General features: G+C 43.0%; 1 protein-coding gene across 3 annotated transcripts in view; it reads right to left on the reverse strand.

The window, feature by feature from the left end:
- Positions 1 to 25092, reverse strand: part of SENP5 (SUMO specific peptidase 5) — a 47902-nt gene extending 22810 nt beyond the window's left edge. Inside the window, exons 1-4 of one of the 3 annotated variants that reach the window (XM_063131883.1) lie at positions 25042 to 25092; positions 12245 to 13788; positions 6466 to 6571; positions 6171 to 6318 (exon numbers count right to left, since the gene is read on the reverse strand). In XM_063131883.1, the coding sequence (XP_062987953.1) occupies positions 6171 to 6318; positions 6466 to 6571; positions 12245 to 13757 (1767 nt within the window). In that variant the 5' untranslated portion in view covers positions 13758 to 13788; positions 25042 to 25092. Of the gene's footprint in view, positions 1 to 6170; positions 6319 to 6465; positions 6572 to 12244; positions 13789 to 14943; positions 14982 to 24903; positions 24965 to 25041 lie in introns of those variants that run through there. The other 2 variants (XM_063131884.1, XM_063131885.1) reach the window with 2 other exon arrangements.
- Positions 25093 to 25306: the final 214 nt, after the last annotated feature.

A 25306-nucleotide genomic window follows, 5' to 3' on the forward strand; every position in this document is an offset into this window, starting at 1 on the left:
CTTCATTTTATCCTCATAACCCTGTGAGTTGGTTAGGCTGAGACTCATTAACTGGCCCAAAGTCACGCAGAGCGCTTCCATGGGCAGGTGTGGGTTAGAACCAGGATCTCCTGGGTTTGCCACCACACTGGCAAACTGAGAAGAGTTGCACATTTTCTCTTTTTGCATAATTTGACCTGGTTTTGTTGGGAGTCGTTTAGTCGGGGGGGGGGGGAAGTCCTACATGTATAGGATTGAGCTCTTAATATACTTATCAGCACCAGAGAAGATTCATAGATGTTCAAGCTGCAGTTATACCCAGGCATTTTATATGTATCAAGCAAGGCAAGCCCCGCTTTTGTGAGCTTAACATAGCAGATTGGACACATTACTTATTGGCCTGCTACAGAACGATGGACTGCACCCATTTTGAAAGAGAAATTCTTTGCAATCCAAGAAGAGGCTACTATCTTACAGTAAATTCAGTTTTTCACAAATAATGAAAAGAGTTGGTGTAACAGTAAGCCTCTATACACCAGTTGCTGGGGAACATGGGCTCTTGCACCCGTGTCCTGCTTTGTGGGTTCCTGGTCGACAGCTGGTTGGCCACTGTGTGAACAGAGTGCTGGACTAGATGGACCCTTGGTCTGATCCAGCAGGGCTCTTCTGATGTTCTTAATGGGGTGGGGGTCGGCTTGCCATCACAAAATACTACTGAAATGTTTGTTTTTCTAAACAGAACAATTCTTCCCATTTTAAGGCAGCAGTGCTGATCACCACTTAATGTAGCAGACAAGTATGAAAAGGAAGCTGTCATGGTTATTTGCTTTAGAGTTTTGTCTTATTTTACTGTAGCATTTGACTATCTTCGCAAGCTTCCTTTTCTCATTCCACAAAGTAAGAATGTTGATTTAAAATACGTACTAATCCTAGCATGGATTAGACGCTTCAGCTCTTGGATTTTGATTTTCACTGCCTTGTTTGCCATCTAATTAAAAGATCTAACCTGGTACACATCAAGTCATCTCCTCACACCATGACAACGTAAGCAATCCGGACCCAGGCCTAGTTAAGTGACCCGTGCGATGAACTAGAGCTGTCATTCACATTTAGGTCAGCTAACTGACAAGAATCTAAACTGAATAACCCAGAAGTAGAACACAAAAAGCACAAATCGATTTTGTGCCAGCTGTGCAAGAATCCCAGCTTCTTTTCTTTTTCAAGGAAACGTCAAGTTTCTAGCCCCCAGTGTCCCAAATGAATCTCAATAGCGAAAGTCATGAACAAGCAGGCCAGCAAAAAGCCACCCAACTTTATCGAGACTTCCAACTGTCTTGATCTCAAATACATTCATTAATATTGAAACAAAGAACAAGATCAAGTACAACCTCTCCACCTATGGTTTGGCAGTTCTGGTGTTCATAAAGACAATGTACAAATGGCAAACTATCAGTGGTGAAATATCAACTGTGAATGTGTACGTCCATCGCTCTCTATGTGGCTGTGAGGTACGTATGCACACATCATCTAAAGCATCTAGTTTTCTAAGCACTATACATAGTGTAAAAGACAATACAGTCCCTGTCTGCAGGATCACAATCTAATACACAGGATACAAAAGAAAATAGGAATGGGGAGGGAAGAGGAAAGCAAGCACATTCAGGTAACAGTTCTTGATGTTTTTACTCTCAGCAATATCATCTGATCTGGGCAGGTGACTCTCCCCACACACAGTCAACCCAGCAGCCTTTCGTCCACTTGCTGACAGCCGAGGCCAGAGTGGGCTTCTCTTCATTTCAGTATTCCCAGGGCAACTGGCACTTGGAGCAGGGTGTCATTTTTGCAATTTATTTTCATTTTTTATGCAAAGAACAAAGTAAGAACTATCAGGTGAAGTACACTGAAAAGACATAAAATAACAGCGTATCTGTCTACCCAACTGTTGGTGGACATACGCTGTCCCTTCCTCCTTTCTCTTTGCTGCTGAAATCATTAGTCCAAAAAGAATTATAGAGCACTGGTGTGGATGTACCTTTGAAGACCTCATTTAAAAGGAAAACATGTTTTTATTAATAAATACTCTGAAGGTACGATTCTATGCATGTTTAGACAGAAAAAAGTCGTACAATTCTCAACATTGCCCAACCAGCATAGCTGGTTTGTTACCCCTCTGTTCTGTGTACTTTGGCGTGTCAATCTTTCTGATAATACTATTTTGCATATTCATAGTAATCTAAACACTGTGATTTTATTTTATTATTTATTTATTTGTTGCATTTTTATACCGCTCAACAGCCGAAGATCCCTGGGCGATTCACAAAAACGTGATCCATGCACTAACCTCAAGATATACCGTAATACACTCTACATGGGCACACGAAAGGTGCCTCAACACTTGAAGTTTTTAAAGCCAAACCTTTAGCACAGTTATTATATTGGGCTCAGAAATGCTTTCTCCTAGGTCGAGTTCCTGAACTTGGAGAGCTCCATTGGAAAAATTTACTATTCCTACTCTCTGCTTTTTGTTCTTTAACCAGTTACTAAAACTTAAGAGGACCTCTTCTCTTAATCTATTACTGCTAAGTTTGCACAGAAGTCTTTGGTGAGGGACTTCTTCAAAAGCCTTTTAGAAGTCTAAGTAAACAATGTTTATTGACTCATAGAACTCCAAAAGGTTAGCAAAACAGAAGCCATGCTGATTCTTTTTCAGCAGGGCTTGTCCTTCTATAAGCTGTCTAATTTTATCTTTAATTATGCTTTCAACCAATTTACCTGGAATAGACATTAAGCTAACCAGCCTGTAATTTCCTGCATCTCACCCCCCTCCCCTGGATCCCTTTTTTAAAAATTCTGTTACACTGACCACCTTTTAGTCCTCTAGTGCAGAGGTTGATGTCAGGAACATGTTGCATATTTTGGTTAGAAGAACAGCAATTTCATATTTGAGCTCTTTGAGAACTCTAGGATGGGTACCACCTGGGCCCAGCGATTTATTTGCTTTCAATTTATCAATAAGGTTGAGAACTTCTTTTGTCACCACTATTTGCCTCAGTTCCTCAGACTCCCTTCTGGAAAACATCAGTTCAGGCACAGGTATCTGCTCTACTATTGTCTGCTTGCATTGTCGTTGTGTAAGCCTGTGCTTCCTTTTGTTCTCCTCACATGAGCAAGATTTCCATTTTCTGAAGGAAGCCCTCATTTCTCTAACGGCTCAATTGACACTGCTCATTAACCATGCTGGTGACCTCTTGGACTTGATACTATCTTTCCTTACCTGCGGTATGCATTTTAGCTGAGCTTTTATTATAGTGGTTTTAAGTAACCTCCAAGCATTTTGAAGGGATTTGTCCTTCTTGACTTCCCCTTTCAACTTCCTTATTCTAATTATTACTTTCCCTACTTACAGTCTGAATTGTGAATGTATGACTGGAATAGAGAACCAAGGGTGATCTTAAAAGGGAGTTAAGCAGGGAGGTTTAGATGGTCAAAACGTTTCTTTATTAATTCCCAACTTTTCAGGAAGGGATTTTGTAGCTTTGTTAATGTCTAGTTTTTAATGGGTAAAATACTGAAAACAGCTTGGATTAAACGATTCCAGTGATAGCTTCATCAATACCCACAGTAGGGGGCAGCCATTATGAACTAATGGTATTGCCTGCTTGAGTTGGAACAAATCATAATATGACTTTCTTTTTGTGCTTCAGTAAAGTGTTCTTCTACTCATGCGCAGCTTCTCCCTCTTACCACTAAAAGCCTCCAATAATTTTTGGCTTTTTTGAAAATCAGAGTTAGGGGTAACTACACTGCGCGAGTGGGGAATAAGAATAAAACGACCCTAGCAGTTTTATCCAACGGTATTTTCAACACACACAAATGTGCTTTATTACAACCCTGATGAGTACAATTGAGAGTAAGACAGTTGGAAGTGCATTAATGCTGGAAAAAATTAGCAGATTAACCTAATCAAGCAATTAAGAACAGGGGTCCCAACGCTGCCTTGGCTTACTAGCCAGCCTCTTCCAAACTAACTTTGCCCTCTTGCATTCCAAATCATCTGCTGTGCACAAAGGCAGAGATTTCTATCATTTCTGTGGAGCTGTAGAGAAAGTAGCAACGGGAGAGATTCCTACCAAACCTTAGTGCAAGAAAGAGTTCAGGGAAGGAGATGTGTGCTGCTCAGCACCCTTTTCTCCAGAGGATCAATCAATGGCATCCTCCCCTGGATAGCAGATATGTGGATACCCGATTAAAAAAGAAAGACTTCTAATTCATTTGGGCAGGAAAAGGTGCCCCAATTAAAATAAAGGTGCCCCATATTTTAAATACATACAAGTACTTTCAAAAGATCTAGGGAGCTGGTGCCGTTTTAGAAGAGGCATTCCTGCTGCTACAAGAGAAGAGGGAATGCCTCTTCTAAGTTTTTGCCCACTATAAATACATATGCATAATCTAAGAAACAAAGTTTTCCATCCCTCCAGAATTGCTTTGATCCATATGCAAATGCATGCAGCTTTTATTAATTAAAATTCAAGATCGGTGCGAGTTCATTAATTAGGTGACAACTCTACTGTGTCTACAATCACATTTGGATGGGGGAATGGGTCGTTCCCATCTGAGCAACACGCTTCTTGAAGTATGCAGATTGGGTGGAAGAGATACGTGGGGCTGCCTTTGAAAATGGTCCGGAAACTTCTGCTGGTACAAAACAGGGCAGCCCGTTTACTAACAGGGACTGGCCGGCGAGATCACATTACGCCAGTGCTTTTACAACTTCATTGGCTGCCAGTCCAGGTCCAGGCCCAATTCAAAGTGCTGGTATTGACATTCAAAGCCCTAAACGGTTTGGGGCCAGGTTATTTGAAGGAACAGACCTTAAGATCATCTACAGGGGTCCTTCTCCGTGAGCCCCTGCCAAAGGAAGTGAGGCAGGTGGCTACTAGGAGGGCTTTCTACGCTGTGGCACCCCGGCTGTGGAATGAGCTCCCCAGAGAGGTCTGCCTGGCGCCTACACTGTACTCTTTTCGTTGCCAGCTGAAGACCTTTTTATTCTCTCAGTATCTTAACACTTAATTTTAACTTAAATTTAAATTTTACTGTTCTAACTTGGTATTTTAATTAGGGTGACCATATGAAAAGGAGGACAGGGTTCCTGTATCTTTAACAGTAAAGTGGAAAAGGGAATTTCAGCACGTGTCAATTGAAGAGAGTGAAATTCCCTCTTCATCACAACAGTTAAAGCTACACTAGCTATAATAGAGTGGCCAGATACAAAAGAGGGCAGGGCTTCTGCAGCTTTAACTGTTGTGATGAAGAGGGAATTTCACCCTCTTCAATTGACACCTGCTGAAATTCCCTTTTCTACGTTACTATTAAAGATACAGGAGCCCTGTCCTCTTTTTCATATGGTCACCCTAATTTTAATCTTATATCAATTTTGCTGCGTGGTTTTATCCTGGTTGTGCTTTTTATACTGTATTTTGTATTTGTGTTTTTAACCTGTTGGTTGTTTTATTATGGTTTTAATTTTTGTGAGCCACCCAGAGAGCTTTGGCTATTGGGTGGTATAAAAACATAATAAATAAATAAATAAATAAATAAAGATCCATTTCATCAGCCCCACCCACTTGGTTAGATGGAGATGAATCAACACATAATAGAAGTGTGGAGAAGAGGCATCTGTGTAGTTTGGAGTGCGCATGAAACGGACAAAAAATACAGGTGAAGTCTTAATATCTTCAGAATATGACTGGAAGTTAGTGATTGTCCCCAACAAAGTAGAAAATGTCTTCTCAGGAAAATCCTGCATGCATATCCTGGACCAGCTCAAAAGACAGCTACCCCCGAAAGTCCTGCTTCACCAGAGTTGTGGTTTTAAGATGAAGCTCAATGGGCATCTTTATCGGGATTTATTTCAGCCTAGAGAAACGTCACACTGCAAAAGGAGTGTATTAGATAACCGCTGCAATCCTTTTCTAAACGCTTACCATTCATTTTATACAATTATGCCGAGAGCAGGGCACAAAAGCTGATTAATGCTTTCCACCTGCCTCCAAAGAAACCAATATTCCATGAAGCTACACCGACAATCAGGCAGGAATATCACAAAGGTGTGATTGAAAGCACCATTTAAAGCTGTTTCTAGAGGGTGGGGTTTCTTCTTTTTCAAAACAGGAGCCGCAAATTGCTCTCACCTGGTCGTTTAGCCAGTTCTGACCATCCAGCGTCGTCAGATCATCCATATCCAGCATGTGCTTATTATAGAAGACCCGGAAATTGCAAGTGGAAGATTTGGGATGCCGTGTCTGATACTTCATGATTTCCTTAGTGATGAATGGCTTTCTGGAACAGAATTAAGGCAGCCAAGAAAGAAACAGACAAGGCTAAGTTATCGAAGCACATTTGAGACACAGCTGTGCAAAGCAACAGGCAGCGAGTGGAAACTCAAGTACGAACGAGCAGAGCTAAAAGTCAGAGAGAATTACTAACCTATGAGAAAAATCTTCATTAAAGACTTCCTTTAATCTTCCCATAACATCCTTTTCACAAAGTGGAACTAAGCTGCCATATTTCTTCATTACTTCATCTAGGAATCCTTTAATAAATTTTTTTTGGTAAAACAAACAAACAAAAGAACAGACTTAGAGATTATCAGTCCCACAAGAACCAGCTAACGTATTTCTACAGATGACTTTCCACAACCCACCTACAAATGAAGAAGAGAACTGTGCAAAATTAACATACCAAGCTAACCGACAAGCAATGTAACGCAATGACATTACTGCACTCGCACCTGGGTTCAAATGAGCTTAACATGAACTGATGTCCTTGAGCCCTGCACTCTCTTTCCTAGAAGCAGAGAGCAAGATCTCCTGAAAGACTAACACCCACCCTAGTCCCTGCTAGGAACCTAGAACCACACAGAGCCCCTGTAGGTCACAGAGTCATAGAATCATAGAATAGTAGAGTTGGAAGGGGCCTATACATCCATTGGGTCCGACCCCCTGCTCAATGCCTGTAAGTCCATTGAGTCCAACCCCCTACTCAATGCAGGGGGTTGTAGTCTAGAGCTAGTCTAAAAGGCAGGCTAAAATCCTTAGGAAAAGCTGGTGATCCAAAAGAAAAGGCCAGCAGGGCATTCCAAGACGAAGAGAATGTCGTTGCAAAGAACCTCGACAGCAAGGGCCTTCTCTGTAGCGGCACCCACCCTCTGGAAAACCCTCCTTCATGCAATTTGGGAGGTGGAAAATGTAATATCTTTTAAACACCTCCTAAAAATGTCTTTTTAAACAAGCCTTCCCTGGACTGTAACTTAGTCTGGTTTTGTGATTTTAAAGTTTTAAATTGGATTTTATGGTTTTAGTTGTAAACTGCCCATAGAGCCTAGGCTGTTGGGCAGTATAAATATGTAATAAATAAATAAATAAAATTATCAGCATGCAACAAGCCCTATCTACAGGGTGTCCTGCAGCCCCAGTGAAATTAATCTGGGGACACACACATCTACGGTGCTTGAGGAATTGCACTTCTGGTGTGAAGCCTTTCCAGGTGGATGCAAGAGATTCCAATCAGCATACGATCATTTTCATGGTTTTGGAAGAGAGACATATACACTTAACATCTGGATAAAATTGAGGTTCTATATACATCCTGTTATACTGATACAGATGTGGACAACACATACAAAACAAACACAATTCAACAGATGTTATGAATGAATGCCATCTGACTGTATTTCCCTAAAAATGCCTTATTCTGAAAGACCGACTGAGGTGGAGAGAGGTAGAGAAGAAGCATAAAGAAATAATTTGAGTGCAAACAGAACCTTTTGGTTTCCACATGTCGTACTTCTGACAGGTGTTATACTGTTCAACCCAACTCAATTGGAACTACTGAAATGTACACCAAATCCATTTGAAACACTCTTGGATGAAGTCTGCTCAAGCTTTGTCTCTGAAAATATTTTTTAAGTACATACAACACATAAATTAACTGGTTTATCCCACCTTTTATCACCACCATTTACACTATGGAATGTTTTTTTACCATGGAATGATAGAAGCCAAGGGTATGATCACCCACATACATTCCAGACTGTGGTTGGTATATGCCAGATGGTGTCTTGTGATATCCAACAGCTCGTTCAATGTTGACGCATCCCCAAAAGCTAGTGGCTTCTTTGCTGACTGATTACAACCACAAATCCACCCAAGGCCATTCAGGGCTTTAAACCCTGCATGAGCTGAACACATTAATGCCACAGCAAGCATCTCTACAGCATGAATATAACATATGATAAACTCTGGAATGATCAGCAGGGATGAACAAAAGTGTACGTATTGGTTTCTCATTTTCCTAAACTTAAGTTTGTTTTCTCCCAATTCCATCTCAGACTGTGATTTTCCTTTTTCAAGTCTGCACAAAGAAGTGTGGCTGTTCTCATGCACATTTCTCCTAATATATGTGTTTTTGCATGCAGTTTTGCCTAATGCAATGCACTTTGGACATCATTTCCCCTGATATACACAGTTGTACCTTTTCCAATTGGAAAACTGCATTGCAAAATCCAAAAAATAAATAAATGTGAAGACCAAAGGATACTTCAGTTCACACAGTGGTACGGAAAGTGCGAACCAAATAAATTACTTCCCCATCCTTAGGTAAGTGCAGGTTTTAAACCAGGACTGAAACAGGCCCCTGATGGCAGACATGGGTCTGGCAATCAAAGTTAATGATTCTAAGGTGCAAACTGGCAAACGAAGCAGCAGGAGGGATCAAATTCTTCCTGGGCTTACTGCTTTGCACCAATTGAGGTGGCAAGCATGTGCCTGGGAAGTGATGAAAAAGAAATTCCAGGTGAGATGTTTTGGCCTGCAACTCCCATCATCCCCTTACTACTGGTCATTCTGGCTGGGGCAGAAGGGAATTGGGAGTCCACAATATCTGGAGGACACTAGCTACAGGAAAGTTTTTTCAGGGATACAAGCAGCAGGCAAGCAGGTAGCATTAAGCAGTTCTGTACATCCACCCTGCAAAACCCGACATTTAGGGCAGTGCTACATGCAGTTTCCTCCAGCACTCTGCATTATACTGATGTTTTCCATGACAAATGCATACAGGTATGGCAGCAAATTGTGTGTATCTGCAGCATGTACCACCACCACACAAAATAAAGCTCCCAGTAAAGAGAGACTTCGTGGCTTTGCATGCAGGAAGTCCCAGGTTCAATCCTGGCATCTCCAGTAGGGGCTAGAAAAACTCCTGTCTGAAACCTGGAGCTGACGGTCAATGTCGACATTACTAGGCTAGATGGATCAATGATCTGACTTGTTATGATGCACCTTCCTATGTCCCTGCGACCAGTCAAGTTTCCCGAAGTGCAGAGATACATGAGTGTTACTTCCACACTTCTTGCTACACCAGTGTCTTCAACAGCAAATCAATTGCTTCCCACAACAATCGCAGGCACAGTTGAACATAATGAGTATTTCATGGCTGAACTATCAAGGCAACACCCTAAGGAAAATAGAGTGTTGGAAGCGTTTACACCACAGTTCCATAAGACTTCTTGAATCTATGCAGAATACAGTCATGTTTTCCCAGTTAGGGCAAGTTCTGGGATAATATTTGCATTTCCAAGGCAACTACGAGATCCCTTGTGGTGTGGTGCATATGGTATGCAAACATTTTGTCATAATGGAATTAGAACATCCACTCCACTTGCTAGCCCACCACATCTTTCTAGGAACAAGGATCAGCTGATGAAACCTTCTTTTGACAGATCCATTCTGATAGAACATTCCCATGCACATGTGCCCCCAGGAGTCATATAACCGCAAAAGGTTACTCCAGAATTGACTCCCAGCTACACTGATGCATTTTTCAATCACATGCACCAGCAAATGCGAGCCTCTTTGCATCAGTGCATTCCAGACAGCTCTGAAAAGCAAGCTTGTAAAGTAACAAAAAGGTCACCTCATTCCCTTTATATCCCACACCCAGAATTACACATAGCCCCTTATTTCAGTATGGACATATTAAGTTAGACCATGAATTCCAGAGCTGTCTTAACTTAATACTTTCACACTGAAACAAGAGATGGAGAGTGTAATGAACATGGTTTACAAGTGAAAATCTCCAGCTGAGTTTCTCCTAGATTTCTGGGGCCACAAGAAGCAGAAAAAAAATATTCTGAAGAGTCTTTTGGTTTTATTTCCTGTCCTCGATTTCTCCCGTCTCCATTTCCTCCCATACTGAGCACATCAGATGAAACACCATCACTGATGCATAATTTGATTGGAACCCATTTTGCACTATGAATAAAGGGCAAGCCTGTGCAATCTGTCAAGGTGAATTGATTTAAACCAAGGCAATTTAAATCACTGATTTAAATCAAGTTTCCCATTGAAAGTTTTTCATGTATTTCCTGAACAATGGTGCAGATCTGACCACTCAACCACGTTAATTTACAACTAAATAGAGCATTATTTACATTGTTTCATTCTTACAAGCAGGCTGTATATATGTTTTGCGTTTTTTTTTTCAATTTCAACGATTTCCTTTTTTTCCTTTTTCAAATGCAGCTTATTCCCAGTATGGAAATACAGGCAGTTGGACACTGGACAACTGTGTCTTCCATTTTTCTTTCCCTTGTTGCTTGTTTCTGCTTCACCCTGACCGGGTTCAGACAACACAAAAACCAACGGTGGTTTAAACAGCCAATGCTTGGTAATTTAACCCACTGCGTTTTATGGTGTGGTGTGGTATGGGGGGGTGGGGGGGACCAACGGTTGGTTCTTTGGCCAAAATAACCAACGCAAATAACCAATGCCGTGCAGACTATCTGAACCACTGTTGGTTGTCATGCTGTGTGGAGAGCACTGTTGGTTATTTCCTCGGCCACTGTTCGTTATTATGTCAGCCATAGAGTCACAAGGCAAGAATGGTGAAAGCAGCGGCTGCCGCTCTAGTCCAACTGGAAAAATAGATTTTCAGCAGCAACGGCTGATGCTAGCAGCAGGACTATGGGGGGGAGAGAAGACCAAGGATGAGTAAGTCAACTCAGCATGGACTAATAGTCAACTCAACGCTGACCCTAATCCACACCACGGTTGATTATTATCATGCTGCGTGGGGAGTGCCCCCTAGATAAACAACTGTTGAATTGATTATTACCCCACTGTTGGCTATCGTGTTGTCCAGATTCTGCCTTCCTCAAAACAAAGTAGCAAACAAAACTGAAAGGCTATGACTGATAAGTCGAAGCAAGGTTTGGTCTTTACTGGGCAGACTAGAACAACTGGTGAAAATGAAAAGCCTATGTTTGGGTGTAAATACTTATACCTGAGATTTGATCAGAATGATTAGGAGAAACTTTGTTCTAAAATCAAAAACTACCAATGTTTGTGATTATTATTTTTTTTAAAATCGCCAATTTTTATCCATCGTCTTTCTGTCTTGTTCTCTTAACTAATTTCTCTGCCTTGCTTGGCCCAGCTCCACCTGAGCGCAAAACAACAATCCTATGCAGCCTACGTCTTCGTACATGCGACTTTAGTCACAAAAGCAGACATCCAAGTCCAGAAACCTCAAAGAACAAGAGCTGGTTGTTCGGCTGGACAGAGCCATATTTATGAGGTGAAAAACTAAAATCAAGGCCCATGTTTGACTGAATTTCCTATTGTAGGTATAAGTAACATGGAACCGTTAATTCATTTTTAGAAGACCGCAAATGTAAGTTCAGCTTGTTTATGGTGAGACTTAATTGTAACTCTGTTGTTTTTAAATGAGAGAAATTGGTATTTTATGATTTTTTTATATAAATAATAAAATCCAATTTCGATTTTTAAAAATCCAATTTAAATCCCCAAATATCCACCCTGCAGTCTATAACCCACCAAGCTGAAGACAGCTGACCAGCCATATATCATGGACTGCCAGGTGCTTGACTGCTGCTCTTGCAATCCCAAGCAGCCAAGCAAACTCAAGAGTTTTATTACCCTCCTAGTGGCCTGCAGCACATAGCTTGGCAGGCTCACAAGGTCTACCCACCGGTCATAAGGGAATGAGGACAACCCAGCTGAAGCGCTCCATATGCAACATTCCCAACTGCGGCCCCCTATCAATGCAGCAAAGAGCACAATAGCTGCGACTCACACAAAGCAATTGGGAAAATGTCATTGGGGGGGAAAGAGACAGAATTCCTAACTTCGTAGGATATTCAAGGAAAACCTGCAATAACATGAAAGGAGTATATATATGTATCTACCACAGAGCCATGCAGCCAGCTGCTCATCGCTGACGGAAGAAGCTTTCTGGCTGCTTCTTTTGCCACTCTTTTGGGTCCCTGATTTTTGTCCTGTGCTTCCTCTCAGAGGCTCATCAAGAGGGCTTTTACAGTACAGATGATCCAAGAGCTCTGCGCCAAAGACGTCCATGCTTAGGGGCACTTCAACTTCCATCTGACTACGACTATCTTCATTCTGTGCCAGCTCCACAGGGACAGGTCCGTTAGCAAAGGTGTCACTTGGGCCCAACTCCACCTTGGAGGGCTCCAGCACCACCTCATCGGCTCCCATCGCCTGAGTAGATTCTTCTCCGTCTTGACCTGAAACTGAGATTTCTTTCTCCATTACAGAGATGAAAATATCACCAGGGCAGCCATCCAGGGTGGGGGCTTCCTCCTTCTGCACGGCCTCTGCCCCGCTTGAAGCTCCTCCGTGCAACTCCGGCATGCAGGTTTCAGCGATGCCATTTTGGTCTCTGGGTGCAAGGTCCGTACAATGGAGCTCCCTACGCTGCAACAGCGTCTCCTGTGTAAGGCGGGCATCGGGCCGATGCGTCGGACTCTCCTCAATTAATGGTCCTGGCATGTGATTGTTCATATCTGACAAGCTGAGCAGGATCCAGGGAGATTTACTTTTCAATTTCCAAGAGGGAAACACGGTCCTGGAACCACCCGCGAGGGGCCCTCTGTGGAAGACCTCTTGCCGATCTCTGGTGACTTTATCCACCCAGCTCAGCTTGCTTTTGCTGCTCAACTTACAAGTTTTGCCCCTCCAAAACTTAGGACAAGATTTTACAATTCTAATCCGAAACGTAACCATAGAAAGTTTCTTATACATCATAAATAGAGATCTGCTTTTTGAAATACACAGTTTAAATACAGGCCTTCTCCTAGTAGTCAAGAGGACACAAGTTCCATTTTGCTTTCGTCCTCGGCAGCAGCACTTCCTGCTAGAGTTATTGAGAACTATAATTCCATTGCTTTCACCATTATTGCTCTCTCCCCCATTCTGAGAAAGACCATCCTTTTTTACTGGAAAGGCAGCAATGCTGGCCTCAGTGCAGTGATGCTTGCCTCGACAAACCTTGGAGTCAACTCCTAAACCGCTGCTTTCATTGAGCAGTTCACTCTGAAAGGATTTCCCACAAGGCTCCTTTGCTGCTGTAAACGGTCCTCCACTTTCGCACCTAGACAAAGGCTGCCCGAGTGTCTTTTGTGGGAAGGGGCAGTTTCCAACAGGTACAGTTTGCTGGGGTTTTGCATTAAGGAATGCTTCAGGAACCCATTTGCTCTGGAGCTGACGAGCCTTCCTTCTGCACGGTTTAGTTCGTTTCAGGCTCACAGCTGTCCGAGCGTTTTGTCTCCCTCTTTTAAGTGGAGAAAGACGCTTCCTTTGGAAGCAGTATTGCCTCAGCCCCCAAAATCCCACAGTCCATTTTCCACAACTGGCCAGCAACCGACTTCTCCGCTGTAAATTTTTTCTATGTTCTTTCATTTTTCTGCTGCATTATGATCTCGAAGTGCAGCTGCAACAGCAAAAGAAAAGGAAAAGATTTACATTTCAGAAAGCACCCGAGTTTTATAGTACACAATCCTCCAGCCACACAACTGTTTAGAAGTGTTGCTCTCTAATGGAGAGATGGTGGAAGTTGCAGCCTGATACCAGGAGGTTTCTAGCTTCCTTCCTAATCCTTACAAGTCTGCCATTTCACTGGGGTGGAGCCAACCTCACCCATCCATCAGTGAAATGTAGGAAACTTAAGCACCTTACTCCCTTTTACAGATTAGTAGTCCTGTGCACGGACCCCTCGAACCGCTTTGCAGCCCGATCCGGAACATCCGGATTGGGCCCAAACCGCTTCAGGCCGATCCGCCCGTCCCCTGCTCCGCGGAGCGAGATCCGGAGGGGCGGATCGGGATTTTGCCCCCCTTCCCTACTTACTTGCCTCCGTGGCGGACTGCGGAGGCAGGTAAGTGGGGAAGGGTGGACAAAATGGGAACCGATATGCCCAACTAACCCCCGCCCCCTTACCTGTGTCCGTCGCGGGCTTCAATTGAGGCCCCGGCTTGACGCCGGAAAAGGAGGCCGCAGCCTCTCCCAGCTTGAAGCCGGGGCCTCAATTGAAGCCCACAATGGACTGCGATGGACACAGGTAAGCGCCCATGCCCCCTTACCTGGCTCCATCGCCGCACGGACTGTAGCGGCGGCAGAGCAAGGTAAGCAGAACTCCACCCCACCCCCTTACCTGCCTCCGTTGCGGGCTTTGAGGCCTGGCCTTCAGTTGAAGCCTGAGATGTAAGAAGGTAAGCCCCCCTCCCCCCCCGCCCCCTTACCTGTGTCCCTCGCGGGCTTCAACTGAGACCTTGGCTTCAAGCCGGGGCCTCAATTGAAGCCCACAGTGGACCACGATGGATACAGGTAAGCCCCCCTTCCCTGGCTCCATTGCCATTGATGCATGGACGGCAGCGGCGCCAGGTGACTCCCCCTCCCCCCCACTTACCTGCGTCTGGTGCTCTGGATCGAGGCAAACCGCTTCGCCTCGATCGGTAGCCCCCCCCGACCCGATCCATCTCCGCCTTTGTAAGAGGTGAATCGGGCCGCTCTGCTATCGCTTCTCCAAACCGAACCAGAGCACAGCCCTACCGATTAGTGTAAAAAAATAAATAAATCCCAGATTCACCCTAGGTATGCTTGGAGGTTCGTGTTTCGATTCTTGCTCCAGATTCATTGATCCGTTCTTTACTTGACCCAACCCTCATACTTCCCCAACCCCACAGGTTTATTCACATGTTACTATTGTCTTAAGAGAGCTCATTCCACTCTAAATCAAGTGTATTTATTATGCTGCTAGGAAGGCAAGAGATGATAGAGAAAAGTTGAGAAGGGCATGTTGGGAAATGAACTATTCTTCCTCAAAAACGAAGAGCACCAGCCGGTTCAAAGCTCATCTCAGCCACAAACTCACTGTGCAGTTCAGCCACAATAAGGGAACAACACTGGCCTATTTTACAAAGCTACTGCAAGTATAACTGATAGTTACAGTTGCTTTGTCCTTTCCACACATAAAATGTATTATATTATTGCTTATTTTATGTGGCTTATTATGATCTCGCTCCTGGTCGATTTGAAGAGGCAGTTTCTTTCATGTAATGAACAGTTATGCAGTCTACCTGTAACTGGCTTTAATACAAAAAGAAACAAGTATGTTAGAGAGAATTAGGAGACAGAAATTCAGGAATTAAGGGAGCATAAAACTGAAGTGTGTAGAGGTCTGCTTAAGTAATGCAAATCGCAATTAAACCATGCATATATATATTTTTTTTTTAAAAATCAAGTTTATAGATGCCTACATGAAATTCTTAAGTCTCCTGATCAACTGCACTTTTTGTTACTCTGGTCTTGGTCATATAATAGATCAGTGGGGAGTTGTGAAGCTTCCCCTTATCCCAAGGGTCTTCGAAGGCAATACAAACCATAAAAAAGCAGCTTCGCCCACTTGTGCACTAGCAAACATCCAGCAAGAGACAATCTGTCCTATTATTTACAGCAGGGATGGAGAAATCTGTGGCCTTCCAGATTGGACTACAACTTCCATCAACCCCAGCCAGCATGCTCAATGGTCAGGGGTGATGCAAGCTGTTGCCCAACAACATCTGGAGGGCCACAGGTTCGCCATCCCTGAATTACAATTCAGTCAGTCATTAAGCAGTTTTAACTATAATTAATCCATGAGTTTCCTTTTCCTTCTTGTTCTCCCCCGCTGGAATAAAATAATTTCGATGACTTTGGATCAATGATCGATTAGATCGGCGGCCTCCAATACAAAAGTACTGAGAACTGTGAAGAGGTCGAAATGAGAATATTAACTACAATCCACTAAAGTCAACATAAAAAGCCAGAAGTAGGATTTGGCTATCACTGTACCAGACTGTCATCCTCAATGAGCAGCACCATGTACAGTGTACAGCAGTGTACAGCACTGTACACTGTACACTGTATGTACAGTGTACACTGTACACTGTAGAGCAGTGTACAGCACCATGTACACTGATGGTGCTATATAAATAAATAATAATAATATAATAATAATAATGCCTGAAACCAGCAAGAGCCATTAAATCATAAAGCCATGTGCTACAGCGGACCAAATACTTAAACGATTCCAATCCCCTCAAATTATTCTACAATTACTTTCAGTCCCGTAGCATAGTCTGAAAGCACACGAGGAAGCCAACTTGAAGGTCTAGTGAGCACTTCAATGCAGGACTTCCAGGAAATCACACGTGTACCCTCCTTGAGCTCCATGATAGAAGAAATATAGGAAAGAACTGTAATAAAATAGGTTTCCCTACCTGTTGAGCTCCAGATGTGTGGGACTCAAACTCCCACTGGAAGTTACCATCCCGTAATAATTTCCGGAGGGGTAGCAGTGTTAATCTACTGCAACAAAAAACAGCAAAGTCTTGTAGCACCTTAAAGACTCACAATTTTATTCTAGCATAAGCATTCGCGGATTTCTGATGAAGCTTATGTCAGAATAAATCTGTTAGTCTTTAAAGTGCCACAAGACTCTTCCTTATTTTTTGCTGTAACAGATTAACACAGCAGCCCCACTGGAAACTACTTCCATTGTAATAAATAAATACAATGACCCAGTTCAAATGTAATGGTTGTAAATCATGGGTTAATTAACCCACAATATGCTGTGGTGAGTGTTCCGCAACCATTTTGAATAGTCAACCCCCATTCAGGCCATCAGAGGTTACTATGTAACATCTGAACCCAGAAACTTATGCTTAATCATGGGTTAAACAACTCACAACCTATAGTTAGTGGTTAGGTTAACTGTGGGTTGTTTAACCCATGATTATCCTATAAGGTTTGGACATCATGTAGCAATCCCCAATCAGGTTTGAATATTCAAAATGACTGCAAAAAGCTCCCAGGACGTGACACAGCAAATCATGAGAGAAGAGAAACAAAAAGGCACACGAAGGACAACACTTCAATTTGTTTGGGAAGTTAAATCACAAGAAAACAATAAATACATGTTCTGGACAAAGCTAGGAAAAAACCACTCAAACTCTATGAGTTCTTTACTCCCCCATGTAGTATCCTGGAAAAGATAACAAATATGCTGTTCCCCAGAGTGCTAAAAAAATATCTAAATGACAGCATTTTCCCAGTCTGGTACTGAGCTTTAGAGACAGCATTTTCCCATCCCATCATCAGGAAATAAAAAATAACAGAAGTAGCAGTTCTAGCAGGAAGTTATAATTGCCATCTTCACACCCATCTGGTAAGTCCTTCACTGTGGCCCAGATTGATCATTCCTTACCACGTTGTTTTACTTTGCCTATAACTATCAAGGACCTTTGCAACTTTTGCCCTTGGGTCAACCTTACTACCTGCTAGCCATCTGTATTGGTACTATGGTGATATGTAATGCAAGAGCCTGAACAAAGACGAAGGATTCTTTCATCACAGTTACATACAAGAGCAATCAGCCTTTTGTTCTGTAAGGATCATCTTTAAAAATGAGGGATGATCAGTGGATTGCTCACAACAATAGCCAGGTCCCTGCCCATACAATACAAAAAAACAAAACAAAAAAGGAATGGAAGGTCAAGAATAAGCAAGGAGCTTGAATGGAACGAAGAGAGTCCAGAAAACGCAGGAGTCCCACTTTTAGGAAATTGCCCATACCAGTTTCCAAAAATGTGGCTATAGAGTTGATACTGAAAGGCAGACAAATGGCTTGATAAATAGAAAGAAGAAAATTCCTCCTTTTAGGATCTCTGAAGTGAATCAGTCCGCACGGACTTTTTGCAAAATGCCAATGCTTCCCAGTGCATTGAGTGCAGAGAATCAAAACTGGCATCGCAATTTCTGGAAATCCTACAAATATTTTTTGGGGGGGGTAGGGGAGGGAACCACAGATTTGGGGGAAATTGAAATATACACAATGCTTACTTTATCAAACCTGAACTTACTGCTTTAACTTAAGCGGACATAAGTTCTTTGTGACTGGCCCTGCCTCCTATAGAAGTGAACTCTTTTCTCCAGTCTCCTCTCCCTTGCTGAGCAAGAACTCATAATTTAAAACTTACTTAGCATATAAAATTTTATTGTAGGGCATATTCCAATGCTACCACTGCACCTCCACTTAGAATGTTGCACCAATGGGATCCACCACTAGCTTCTTTCAAGTGCAAACACAGAAATGAGAAGCCTCAAAAGATAAAAGCCTAAAGGTGCAATCCTGTACATGTCTACTCAGAGGTATGCCCTACCTACTCCCATGTGTGTGGGGTACAGTGCAGCCTCAGTTTTATAGAAGCAAAATCCCCAATATATACAATACTGAAGAGAGAACTGCAAACTGTTGATGTGTGTGTAGGATGGGATTGAGAATAAAATCAGTTTATGGTAGACAAGGTAAGTATATTGTTTAGACAGAAACAGTCTGATTATCAAAATATTAAGTGGTAGTAGCATTTTTCGATATTGGCCCTGTTCAGACATCATGCTAAATCATGATGGTTAAGTGTTTTGAGCTAAACACTATAGCTTAGTGTGTCATGTGAACCATGACTTAGTGCGTTGTGTGAACCATTCCTAATCATGGTAGCTACATAGCCACAGTTTAAACATACTCACTAACAACTTGCTGCAAAAGAATTAGCGGCCTAACCATGGCTTAGCGTGTTGTTTGAACAGGCCCATTGAGTTAAACCAAGTAAAACCTCATCTTAAAGCATTTCTCTTATTCTAAAAGGGAAAATGTTTCATAGTAACTTTTCTTTTCACGCTCCCCAAAATTCCATGAGAAAAATTGAACAAAGAGCTTGGGGAAAACAAACTCTCCCCATTCCACCCCCAGGCCTTCACATCTGAGCAATGTGAGAAAGGAAAGGAAAGCCAAGGACAGAAACAGTGATGCTCAACAATTACCCTTCGGACTGCACTGAGGACATCCTGATCAGCTTTTTCTCACCAGGGCCTCACAACTAGGTCCAAATAAATCACCTTACAAGGTTGCGGAGGGAGTTAATGGTTTGTTACTCGCCCTCTTTTAAGGAATTGCTGTAGCATAAAGCATAAAATGCCATCCATCATGGATCAGTCCAAAAGCCTATCTAGTCCAGCATTCTGATTTGCACAATGGCAAAAGCAGATGCCTCTGGGAAGGCCACGCGCATGACATGAGGGCTATAGCTCTCTCTCTCTCTCTCTCACTGTTGTTTCCCACCCACTGGTATTCACAAGCCTGCTGTCTCTGATCCAGGAGCCATCATGACTATAAATTGCTCCAGATCCGGCCTGAAGACAAGAATTGTTTGCATTAGTGAACCACATGCTGGCTAAAAGATACGCAGAACAGTAGCCCTCCTAAAGGATCAGGTTAAACAGCAAGACTTTTGCCAGTTGCAGCAAACAACTGGAAATAAAAAGTTAACTGCAGTTAGATGGTAGCCTAGATTTTATAGCCTAGAGTAGAAGCACTTTTTAGACTGCAATCATTCCAAAGCAGAAAGCTGTCTTCATAACAGGGCAATCAATCTCACCTGAACTATCAGTCTTACTATACAACTCTTTATATAGTGGGAATATACACAGATGATACATTAAGTGTTTTAATGTAACTGAATTCAAAAGATGAGCAATGGTTGTAAAAAGAAGCCCTGGACTATTGTTCTATCATACCAGTAAAAACTTTTTAAAAAACCACAAGTATATTTTATCCATTTAATATGCCACATTAAAGATACCACACTAGCCTAGCCTGTTTCACAATGTATCTACACATTTAACTAGAATTTCCCCCCATTCCTATGGGAACAAGGAAGGTCTCACTGCCAGCAATCACCAACACAGGCCTTGCTTTCAATCCCAGATTACCATGACATGACTTTATAACATCATCAACATTGCGCGGAGAATGTGCTGCAGGCTGCCCAGGCTTTAGCCAAATAATCAAGTTTTGAGCACACACCGGCTATTAACATTTCACCATTCCAGACTGCTTATGCCAATACAAAGTACTATAACAAAGAACTAGCATGGCCGTACAAACAGAAAAGAAAGTTCAACTCATCAGCCTGTTTTCATTGTCCAGGAAAGAGAGATCAGTACAAATTCTCATGCATGGAAACTTCTGCACATTCCACAGGCGGCTGAAGCCTTCCCAGAGTTTTACCCACACTGGGAAGTGTTCATGATAATAACGTATACTTTTCACAAGGTACAAAGCATTAAGACACTCTACCTGACACCATACTTTGCACACAATCTGTTAGTTTAATACGTTTAAAAGTCAATTCCATTCGTGATTTGTTTCTAGAAGACTTGGGTCTGCTACGCAGTACAGTTTTGCAAACTAGACATTTTATATCCAGTACCAACATTTACTGACATGACCACATCATTCACTGGCAAGTAACAAAAGCTAAACAGCCAACCTCTAAAAGCAGAAGTGGGCAACTTACATGGTGCCAGGAGGCATACTGGAAAAATGTGGCCAGAGGGCTGTAACTAATCTAAGCATTTTTTGCTACATGGAGCAGCATAATTATCATGAAAATGGGAAGTACTGAAACAAGTCTGCTTGCTGCAGCCATTTCTATAGAAGCAAAACACCACAAAGGCTAAAAACTGACAATGCATGACCACTCCATCAGTAGTCCAGCTGGCCGACATGGTTATCCTTTTCTACAATGGCTGTTCTGTAATTAAGTATAGAGAAATCTTCACTAATTCCTTTCAAAAAATAGTAAAAATGAGGTTGGAAATTACAGTATCTTCAAAATGTATACAGTGAATGGGGTGGGGTACTTACCTAGAGGCTTTACCATGCAGAAACATTTTCAAGGATTTGTACATTATTTATTTATTTATTTATATAGCACCATCAGTGTACATGGTGCTGTACAGAGTAAAATAGCAAAACCTTGCCGCATAGGCTTACAGTCTAATAGAATCATAATAAAACAATATGAAAGGGAAGAGAATGCACCAAACAGGCACAGGGTAGAGTAAAACTAACAGTATAAAAGTAAGATCAAAATCAAGTTCTAAAAGCTTTAGAAAAAAGAAAAGTTTTTAGCTGAGCTTTAAAAGCTGCGATTGAACTTGTAGAACGCAAATGTTCTGGAAGAGCGTTCCAGGCGTAAGAGGCAGTGGAAGAAAATGGACGAAGTTGAGCAAGGGAAGTAGAGACCCTTGGGCAGGTGAGAAACATGGCATCAGAGGAGCGAAGAGCACGAGCGGGGCAATAGTGTGAGATGAGAGAGGAAAGATAGGAAGGAGCTAGACTGTGAAAAGCTTTGTAGGTGAACAGGAGAAGTTTATATTGGATTCTGTGGTGAATTGGAAGCCATGAAGCCGACTTCTGGAAAAAAGATGCAAGCCTGCCACAACATGGTTGCTTTTTTTTCAGCAAGGGGGAAGACTGTATATTACTACCCCCTACTCTAAACCATTTTACTTCTGCTGGTACAAGAATATGCAAACTGCACTGAATTCCAAACAATTGTTTTATATACCATATGATTCTTCTAGCAGTAGCAGATTTTACCCAAATATTCCATATACGATGCCGCACTCAGCGATGCTAAACAGAAGCCAAGAACAATACTCACTGTCCTGTTTTCGTTCTGCACCATGTCCAACACACATGTACCGCCGAGTAGTTAATTGTCATCAACTTACATCGTGATCGTGAACCTGAAAGGCCCTACGTTTCCATACCTAAACTGAACAGTGTCTGGAAAGCAGCTTTACAGCTCCCTTGATGATTAGATCTTTTAAAGAAGAAACTGTGAAGGCTGTAAAAGGGAGGAAACGGGAGCGGAGGAAATGGTGTCCAAACGTTGGCTTTTAACAAACAATATCCCAAACAAGTCTTGTTCTCCTCTAATTAGGTCTATACTTTGGCCAATGGCACTCAAGAACTCAAAGACTTGATGTGTTCCCTCACCTTCCACCTCCAGCCATTTAACAATGGAGGTTTCCTTCATCCTCTGTACTGTCCAACAGTCCAATCATATGCATATTTACTGAGAAGAAAACCCCCTGATTTCAACAGGAAATACTTCCAAACATGAATTGGACTGTAGCCCAAATAACCTGAAAAGATATCATCCCATTTGTTACTCTTGTTGTCTCTGCATGTATTTATATACAGTTTAAGGTATAACCTACAGTACTTCTATTAAATGATAATTGAAGCTATTCTGTTTACTAATATTGCAAGTATCTTCTTTTCACACTCTTACACAGACAGTAAAACACTGCAAAATAGAGGCTTCTTCAGCAGCTTATATTCAGCGGCATGCTGGCTCTGATCCTGGAGGTGGCATATAGCCATTGTGACTAGTAGTCTTGATAGCCCTATCTTCCATGAATATGTCTAATCCCCTTTAAAGCCATCTATGCTAGTGGCCTCCACACCTTGCAGCAACAAATCCCATAAATGTGCTGTGTGGAAACGTATTGCCTTTTGTCTGTCCTGAATCTCCCACCATTATGCTTACTGGATGACCTCGGGTTCTTGTATTATGAGGGAAGGACACAGGTGTGGATCCTAGCACTGAATTGAACGCAAATATCATACAAACACTTTGACTACCGCAAAGTATTTTAGTGTTTCTGTGCTTTCCAACTCACAGTGCACTTGAGCTCGAGAGTCTCTGCCCTTGACAAAAACATATAAGAAAATCTTTTCAACCTTAGCAGAAAAGGAAAGCGAGCAAGGAATTCAGCCCTTCATATAATCTTCGACCCTTTGCTTCTTTTACCCTACAGAACTGCCACACACACAGGCCATTTCCTATGCACTACACAATAACCTGTAGCTTGGATCTTCCTGCCTGAACGTGTTCATAATGCCTCACTCCATCCACCCCCACAGCGCTCCCCTCTTCAGAGTCCTCCTGAACGCTCACCTTCTCTGTTAAGCCAAAGGCTTACCACCTTAATCCAGATCGCTCAATTATAACACTGGTAGTGTATCACTTCATATTCATCCCTGATTTCTTCTGTATCTCTCCCTTCTCATCTTTCAGCTTTCTCCACTGTATTTTTTTTAAGTTGTAAATTATTTGGAGATAGGCACCTTATTATTATTTAACTGTAAAATGTACTTTGAGAACATATAAATATTATGCTTCTCTGTACCGTCTTCTCTCACTGAGGAGCAATTAACAGCTGTCCCAACTTCCTCCCCTCCATATCATTAACTACCACTGCATTTCCCCATAATGAAAAGTCATTCACTACAGCCAAATCACAACCTATTTCAATCCCCATTTTATACTCTCCTATGAGGAACTGTACCCCACTATTTCCTGAAGCATTCAACTTTGCTGGCCAGCCCAAAAACCCTCTCAAATCTCAACACACACTTCCCTTATAGAAAAGCCTCAATCAACTCACAGAACTTAAACTACCCAAAGAGAAACCCATTGAAGGTACCACCACTGTTCTCAGTAAGACAGGGGGGCAGAAAGTTGATCGGGAATCTATAGATTTTTGTGAACCTCCCAGGGAGCTTCAGCTATTGGGTGGTATAAAAATGCAATAAATAAATAAATAAATAAATAAATGATAGATCTGAGTGATTTGAAGCAGACTATTAAACAATTATGAATCAGAGATCTTTGCCAATGTCAACAACATCATTCCCCCTCCCTAAATCATACTGTTCAAATGAAGAAAGCTGGAGGGGAGAATTAGGAATGGATTTCTGTGTGGAAGAACTATGAACTCAATGCAATTGTGTTACTGAAAACAATTTCTTGGACTGAGCATTGTTTTATCCAGCCTTCCCTGGCCTGGTGCCCCCCAAACCCAGATGCCTTTTGACTGCAACTCCCAACATGACCATGCTGGTTGGGGATGGTGGGAGTTGTAGTCCAACACATCTGAGGCAGGGGCTAAGTTGGAGAAGGCTGATTGCAATCAAAGCATGCATTTCCAGTATCGGGAGACAATCACCAGTTGCTGGGGAACATGGGCAGGAGAGTGGTGTTGCACCTGTGTCCTGCTTGTGGATTCCTATTTGACGGCTGGTTGGCCACTGTGTGAGCAAAGTGCTGGACTAGATGGACCCTTGCTATGATACAGCAGGGCTCATCTTATGTCCTTACTCTACCACTGAGCTCCATCCTCCCTTTCCTACATACATGCCAGCCTTCCCCAACCTGGTGCCCTCTAGATGTGTTGCGACTACAGCTCCCATCATGGCCATGCTGGCTGAAAACGATGGCAGTTGTAGTCCAATACATCTGGGTCAGGTGCCAGGTAAACGAAGGCTGCTTGCAATCTAAGAAGAAGAAAATCCTGTAAGCCTGAAGTCTGCACAGCTTCTGCAGGAAAATATGGGAACACCCTCCTCAAACAGGCCAGACCTGAGCCGGGTCCCCACCGGAGACCACGGCCCCCCAGACACACACACGCTCCTCAGGCGGATTCACCCCACTATAAGCGGGGGGGCGGAGGTTTCAGCTAGGCCAGGGGGCTGCTCGGGCCACCCCACGACCCCCTCGGAGCCAGCTGGGCCCACCCCATGAGGCGAAGGGGAGAAAGGGAGGGGAACAAAACACGGACCCCGCCCCCTCCGCCTTCCCCGGCCCCATACCTTTGTCGCTCGGCGCATCCCGGCCGCCCAGAGGGGCCTCCGTCCCCCTCTCCCGTCCCCCCGCCCCCCTCCACGAGCGCGACGGCACCCGGCAGCCCCTCGGCAACGCCTCACGTGGGCCAGGCTCCCACAACCTACACGGCAACCACCGGCCCAGCGCCTCCTACGTCATCGCTCGGCGACGGGACCTCCGAAGCGACAAGAGGGGCGGAGGACAGGGAGCAAGGAGCAGCTTTAGAGAGGCGTGGTACGCATGCGTGACGGGAGACGGAGTGGGGGGGAAGCTTCATTAACATAAGGGGCGGGGCAGTAAAGAAAGAAGAAGAAGAGGGGGTTCCGCCATCTTTGGGTCTGAGGGAGGGAGGGAGGGAGTAGTGCGCGTGCGCTGCCCAATAAATAAATA

The sequence above is a fragment of the Elgaria multicarinata genome, chromosome 8 (assembly GCF_023053635.1).
Source record: "Elgaria multicarinata webbii isolate HBS135686 ecotype San Diego chromosome 8, rElgMul1.1.pri, whole genome shotgun sequence".
Lineage (NCBI taxonomy): Eukaryota > Metazoa > Chordata > Lepidosauria > Squamata > Anguidae > Elgaria > Elgaria multicarinata.